Source organism: Propithecus coquereli, unplaced genomic scaffold, assembly GCF_000956105.1.
Source record: "Propithecus coquereli isolate 6110/MARCELLA unplaced genomic scaffold, Pcoq_1.0 Scaffold177, whole genome shotgun sequence".
Taxonomy (NCBI): Eukaryota; Metazoa; Chordata; class Mammalia; order Primates; family Indriidae; genus Propithecus; species Propithecus coquereli.
The window spans coordinates 4,375,147-4,382,809 of record NW_012142412.1 but is presented as its reverse complement, the minus strand read 5'-3'; the positions used below and the strand labels follow the sequence as shown (position 1 = coordinate 4,382,809).

Genomic DNA, 7,663 nt, shown 5'->3' with positions numbered 1-7,663 from the left:
ATTGCCAATACTGTTCCCACAGTTTACATTTTTATGAGATCTTCATTGAAATTGTGCATCAGAGAAGTAGCTTTGTATTCAGGCCAAGAGTAAAACTTAACCAGGATGAACTGTTTTCATTGTTGCTATGGGCTGGTCATGTAGGCAGTCTTCCTGGAAATAGGTGGCCCATTAAAGTTTCATCTCAAAGATGAGGGTGGTTCTCTTTAATTACCTACCCTTTTGCATGTTCTAAAAAGAGAAATGGGATAAAATATTAACAGTGAGGCTGATGTTTATGTTTCATAATAGCGAGCGTGGTAGCATGAAATATGTCAGTTTGCTGATACCAAACTCATTCATGTATTTGGAGTTTTTCAGGCCCCATATGCTGGTAATTTCGTTACTGGAGTTCATTAAGATCCAAGTAGATGTTTGCAGCGGATAAAGTTTGAGGCGAACAGTGTCAGAAAACACATAGTTGAGAAAAACAAAGGCCCTTCAACTTTCTTTTTCCCTGTCGGAATCAAATTTTCAGGCCTCCGGGAGAAATAACTTAAAAATACACCTGAAATTTCTACAAGACCTTGCATTTTCCTTTCACATCTCTGCAAGCAGTGTGTCACAGAACAGCGTGAGTCTAAAAAGCTGGTTACTAAATCCTGCCGCAGAATGCCAGATCTTTCGAGACTGCTTGACACATGTATATAGCTTCTACTGAGTGAGAAGAAAAGAAAAATGTGGTTCCTTGGAGGGCGCAAAGGAAATTGTGTGGTATTTTCTCACTTTGCTTTCTCTCTGTCCAGTGGCTTGTCCCAGACTTCCCATGGTTGGCCATGAACAATAAAGCCGTTCAGTTTCCTTTTTGGCCATCCTCGGCAAGTGTCATGGAAGAAAATGTCGGTCGTCTTTAACATAGTTGATGAACAATTGGTTGATACTTTGTTTGCATAAGCAGAACTCACTTGGTGAAGTGTTTTTCTTGCTGAAGGCACCAGTGGTGTGTTATTTGAACGGTGTTGCGAAGCAGGTCTCCGAACACACATTTGTTGCAATGAGTGTGGTTATAAACATCTACTAGGAGAGACTGGGGTATTGTAAAGCCTAATCTCCTCACACATTATTTTTGTATCAGGATATTTTTAATATGCTCACTGACTATGCCCATATGCTTGGAAATTTTTGTCCTATATATTGCCTCATTATTGTCGATCGACAAATAGGATAGTGCTGGCTTGGCAGAAAGAGAACAATAGATGATGCTTGATTTCTGTTCAGACAAAAACCAACCCTAAGAGCCATTCTTTAGGTAACAAGGCCCCGTGTTATCTTAACAACTCTTCCAATGAATGCTAAGGCTCTGTTATTTTAGAAAATTTTGATAGGGCCAAAGTCTGCCATTGGCTTTCAACTCTAAAAGAAAGTCAATAACGTGTTTCTAACAGACATTCTTCACTCAGAATATGCCTGTTGAACAATGTTGTGTAACACAAAAGGAAGCAGAGGTGAGCAGGCATCAGAAAGGATTACTTAAGAGTGCCTGCCACTGATGCTATGATAAACCCATTGTTAGATGTTTTGTGGAGTCAGAGGCATCATTGTCTATTCTGAGTAGAGCTACTTTCGTTTCAAAAGGCCAGATCTAGAGGTCAGTGGACAACTGTCAGTGCAAAGTTGACGTATCCACAGGGGCTTAATCGACACAGCTCAACATGCGTATTCAATAATCTGATTTGGGTGAGAGGCACCAATACACAGATGACCTGCTGGCCAAAGTATTTAGCCAGAAGGACTGAAAATTTCCTACAGGGGGTGACTAACCCAGGTAAAATGCTATTTCCTGATAACTAACATAAAATACATTACCTAACAACCAATTTAAGTAGCTGTTAGCTTTTAGGTTTATCCTTTCGATAGTCGTTTCTGTTCCCCGTGTGGCCACCATCCGTGGATTGGAGAAGACCTACCCATGGCTAATAGAGCCAAGTTTAAACTAATCTTGGCTCAAAATTTAACTATCATCCTGTAGTAAAAGGGGAATTAGCTATACTGTATCCTACTGTGACACTGAAATATATAACTACCCCCAAAATTGACCAACACAGCCAACTTTCCAGTGCGTACTCTTGGACTGCCCTACTTTTGTGAATTATTGTAGCAGATTTTTTTTTTTTATTTTTTGTCATTAATTTTTTCTAGTCTTACGAGCAGCCTCACTCTCCTTGCATTTGCTGTATATAGAGAAAACATAAACTGATATCTAATGTTGATGTTGACCGAACCTTATTAAGACTAGAAAGGTTGATCTCTCACCTTAAACCACATGCCAAACCCAAAAATCACAGTTTAAGACAACTGAATATTTAGGGCTCTAAGAGCAGTGATAGGTCTCTTTTCTCAAAGAAACTTGATTTTGTCAAAAAAAAAAAAATCGCAGAATTTGCAAAATGTTTCTAAGTCGATTTGTAAGTGTTGAGACTGAGTCGAGCAGTTGTGTGATCTGTGTAGTTCTTCCCGGTTACTGATTTGCACTTTCCTCCTCCAGCCCAACTCCAGGCCAGCGGCGCAGAGCGGCCGGCACTCGGTGTCCGTGGAGGTGCAGCTGCAGCGGCAGCGACAGGAGGAACGCGAGAGCTTCCAGCAGGCTCAGCGCCAGTACAGCTCCCTGCCACGGTATGAGTTCAAATCCCCCCAGCCCGTTAGGAAACGCTCCTTCCCAAATTGCACTGGCTTCTCCGGCTTGTACCAAGCAATCATAGGTTCTAGAACCAACAGATGGATGGCGGCAATCCTTGCTTAGCTTGGGGGGCCATCTCTGCGTGTGAGCGGAAGACTAGAAAAAAACGCGTTTCAGGAGATGCCGACATTTTCACCCAAAAGCTCCCTCACTGAAAGTGAAGTGATCTGACACGTGGGTACCGGGCTTAGGGTCAGACCTGGGTTCTAGGATTGGGTCTGCTACTCCCCATGTGGCCGTGGATAAGACAGATTCTTTATCCGAACAATAGACAGATAACTCTTATTTTGCTTAGTTCGTAGGGTGACTAGGATAAACGATACTTTGCAAATCTAGAGCTCTGTAAAAGGATGGGAGAGAATGCTCCGTACACCAGGCGTATATGGGATCAGTGGCCCCAAAGCTCACTCTCCTGTTGTCTCACCGTCATTGCTGTTGCCCAGGGTTGGCCCTCAGAGCGTCCCAGAGATGCTCATTTCATGAGCCAGCAACCAAGCAAGAAAGGCTCACCTGCCCGGCTCCCCACGGAAAGGCACCTCTACCCACCCCGGGTGTTCTCTATCAAAGGACTAGAAAGCTCTCAGGCGACTGAGCCCCAGTGCCTTGAGATGACAGCCATTTTTCCATCCAAGTATTTCTTCCAGGCATAGGAAAGAATAAAAAGTGTTGAAAAACATTCAGCTTTTCAAACTTCCGCAAACAGGTCACTCCCGTGGTCACGGTTCTTACAGGCATTTGTTGTCCTGTTTGAAAACCAGGCAACAGAAACATTTTCAGTGCAAAAAGATCCTTTTGCCATGTTGACATCAAGTAGACAGTTCAGAATTTGAGCAAAACAATTTTCGGAGGGTGGTAAATGTTTATTTGTGTATACCTAACCGACTGATGAAAAAATGATCTTGATTTCAACTTCTAACAAAGATGAGTCCTTTAAATGTTAAATAGTGACGATAACAACTCTGAGGGACGTCACTACATTGACCCAGGCCAGCCCAGGAAACGTGGATGTGAATGAAAATCTCCACCAGGATGAGAGCCATCTATTGTAGTAACTTGTTCTTTCAAAAAATTCAAAAAAAAGCTTGTTCTTTTTCAGCACATAAGGCTATATCTCCTTGGAGTACTAAATTACATTTTCTTTTAAATAGGAGAATTACCCCCTAACAGTTATTTAGCCTGCTCTAGCTAAGAGTCTTTAAAGTTTAGGTTTGGACACGACCTTGGAGATCATATTTCATTGCAAGGAAACATCTCAGAGAAGTTAAGTAACTTCTCCTAAGGTCACACAGCTTGTAAGTAATTTTGCCAGTAATTCACACCCACTCCGGCCCATGCCCTAACCCATTATTCTGTAAAGCCCTTTGCTACCAAGGGCTTCTGTTCCCATGTTTGGGATATTAACAGGTATAAAGTTCCCCTCTGTGCTCTCCCGCCCTTAGTGTTTGGACAAAAGCCACTGTATGAATCAACCCAATGAATCAAACGGTAAGCACTCGAAGGATTAGACAGAAAGATCCATCTGTGTAAGGTCCCCTCTCCCGGCCTGCCTGGCGTGCATTCCTTCGGGAAGGTGAGCGTGACAAGGTGGATGAATTGACCCACCTGGTGTAGCTGCCGTGGCCACACAGGTAGGTGGGCCATAGCGCTTCATAGCTTGTGTCAATAGTGTCATCTTCTTATTTTTATTGGCAACTGTTTGGCTTCATATACTTCGGCTATTTTTGAGAGCATTTATAATGAATAAAGGAGAAATGCACCGAAGAGTGTGTAATTAGAGGAGCGACATGGGAGATGCCAAGGACTAGAAAGGGAGGTAGGAGAGAGGGGCCTGGCCCGCAGGGCGGCTGGGAGGGGCTGGGGTGCTAGGGGCCCTGTCCTCTGGAAGAGGGAGTAGAGAGATGCTTCCACGAAGTCCTCTTGGGCACACTGCAGAGTAGCTCGTGCACTCGCAACTGTACCCCACGTCCTAGCACTCCTCTCCCTTCCTCCCTTTCCTCTGTGCCTCCCTTCCTTTCTCCGCCTCTCTCTTCCGCAGCACCCTGTAGCGCTGTCTATATTTACACGCAGAAGAGGGTTGCTACTGCTACCGCTAGTGCTACCCGTGTTATCTAGCGTGTCCCTAAATAACGACAACGTTCCCTCTGGGTTAATTGTAGCTCCCTATTTTTAGGCGTGTTATCCTACTTAGAGACGAGAAAAGCAGACATCCCCAAATTAAAGAGTTATGTAAGTTTCAGCAAGAGGGGCCAGTAGGCTTCGACGTCATGTTCTTGCCTTCCTTTAGAGAGTAATTTCTCAACGCCTATCTTTGTATTTGTGAGGAAGATGAGGCACGCAGCACTCCGCACCCAGCTTGATTCCGTGCAAAGCGATGCCACTCAGCAGCGGGCTGTGTGCAGAGATCCGACGGATGGTAAAGAAAGCAAACAGTAGGTCCAGGAGGGGGGACTGCAGCACCCTACACGAGCTTGAGTCAAATCCAAGTTTCTGCCATGTGCTGTTCTTCAGAGACACTTGACCTCTGCTCTTCGGATGTTGACAATTAGCAGAGTTTTGTCTAAACAAATTGGTATGGCATTCGAAACCAAAAAGATTACACACACACAGCCCCAAAAAAGTTCAGTTACAAAGTGGAGCATAAAATAAAACAAATGGTCAAGACTTTGTGTCAGTTGCATTAGATAAGGTGGTTTGAATTAGAGGGATGTATAGAAGCCAGAGTGGTTTGTAAATTCTAACCGTAATTAAGGAAATCTATGGGCAGAATTCAAATTACATCTTGAAATGTCAGCAAGAAACACTGGCCAGGTGGCAACACCAGATCGTGGGGTGAGGAGACCTGCGTGGCCCCACGCTCAATTCTCCATCAGACGAGGGTGTTTTCTTTTGCTTTTGTAAAATTAATTTATTTTTTATTGTCAACTGACAATTTATGATGGTATTTAGAGGGTACAAAGTGATGTTATGATTCATGAACACAACGTGGAATAACTAAATCAAGCTAGTAAACATAGCCATCACCTTAGGACTTAACATTGTTTGTGGTGAGAACATCTGAAATTTCGTCTCCTAGCTATTTTGAAATATACAATACTCTATTATTAACTATACTCACCACGCTGTGCAACAGAACTCGGAAAAATATATCCCTCCTGTCTGAGATTTTATACCCTTGGACCATCATTTCTTTTAAATTCCTAAATTAGGTTCTTTCCTTAGCGTCCAAAATAGACACTGGTAGGAAGACGTAAGGTCTTTGATTAAACATTCCTCTTTATTTTCTTTTCCTGTGGTCTCTCCACTTCTTCTTTCTCTCTCTCCTCTCCCTCAGCTTCACCTCTGCTGCTGTCTGGCTGCCTTGCTGTGTACAGCTCACCTCCTGGCTGTGTGTCCGTACCCTCTCGTGGCCTGCCCACCAGGCCCATTCGTTATGTCTTCAATCTGCTTGTCACCTTCTCAGCTTGGCTCTTCCTGTCTTTCTCCATCCTCCTCTGTCCCCACAGTGGCCTCCCTTAAGCGTCGGGTCTTTGGTTGAAGTTTCTGTGTGATGATGGTCTTCAGGCCCTACTGGAGGTAGTTGTAATCATTAGGTGAATAGTTATCGCCAAACCAGGGTATGTGCTTTGAGTGGACTCAGAAATGGAAAGCTCACATTTTTGTTCAATTTTCTTCTTTGGTCAGAAAGATGCCCTGCCCCCATCTAACCCACAGCTTGATTTTTTTTTTTTTCCAATTTTTTTCTTGAGACAGGGTCTCACTCTGGCACCCCGAGTAGAGTGCAGTGGCATTGTCATAGCTCGCTGCAACCTCAAACTCCTGGGCTCAAGACATGCTTCTGCCTCAGCCTCCTGAGTAGCTGGGACTACAGGAGCACACCACCATGCCCTGCTAATTTTTCTATTTTTTGTAGAGATGGGATCTCACTCTTGCTCAGGCTGGTCTTGAACTCCTGACCTCAAGCAATCCTCCTGCCTTGGCCTCCCAAAGTGCTGGGATTATAGATGTGAGCCACCATGCCTCGCCCAGAGCCTGATAGATGAAGGCAAAGTTACTTTGTCTTCAAACTACTCCTCCAGCACTGATGAGTCATTTACTGTGTGCAAGTCACTTTCCTAAGCACCACATGTGTGTTATTTCATCTATTTTTCCCCACAAACTTATGAGGTTAGATGTTATGCCTGTGTCACAGATGAGGTGTCTTGGACCCAGTGAACATAACTCTCCCAGGGCCACACAGCGGGGAGAGTGGCAGACTCAGGGTATGGATCTATGTCTGTCTGATCCTAAGCCCCTCTCCAACCTCACCCTGTTGCCTGGGTGCCTACTTTTCTAGTGTGGGAAACTCTTATTGTCTGCTTCCTTGCCTAAAGTCGGTTCATGTCTCATTCTGTCCTTAATCAAGGGCTTATCAGTAGTGTCAGGTATGGTTTTTGAGAGGTGTTGGCCTGGTTTTTTGGCTCCTTGTTTGGAAGAATCGCAAGTAGGGCCTGTGTGACAGAGTGATGACGGACACAAAGTGCTTGTATGGCTGGCTCCTGAGCTGTCATGGCGCTAGGGGCTGTGAGTTTTACTATGTTAATGAGGGAAGGGTACCTTTGGTCACAAGCTCCTAGTTTTTGTACGTGTTCCCGGTCAGGAAATGTCTTCTAACCTCAAGTTCTTGCTGTTGTGTGATTTTTTTTTTTTCCTCTGCTTTTATTGGTCCTAACCCTTGGCCCTTGACCACATCTCCCTGTCGCCTGCCCTGCCACCTGTATACACTCATCCCTCCCTAACGATGCCACTAGCTTCCTTACCAAGGAAGCCTGTCTGTGCTTATGCATATATATTTGTATATATCTTACATATCTTCAAACCTCAGGGCAGTCTGCTTCCTTCTCTCTATACTGATTGATAAGAAAATTTTAGCTATAAAAAATTTGTTTTCCCACATCATTCAGTGATTCT

At 44.1% G+C, this 7,663-nt stretch overlaps 1 protein-coding gene across 1 annotated transcript in view; it reads left to right on the top strand.

Annotated features, from left to right (window-relative positions):
• The window catches only part of PARD3 (par-3 family cell polarity regulator), a 714,541-nt gene that overhangs the window by 703,836 nt on the left and 3,042 nt on the right, over positions 1-7,663 (top strand). Inside the window, exon 22 of the mRNA XM_012642182.1 lies at positions 2,525-2,652. Coding sequence (XP_012497636.1) covers positions 2,525-2,652 — 128 coding nt within the window. The remainder of the gene's footprint in view (positions 1-2,524; positions 2,653-7,663) is intronic.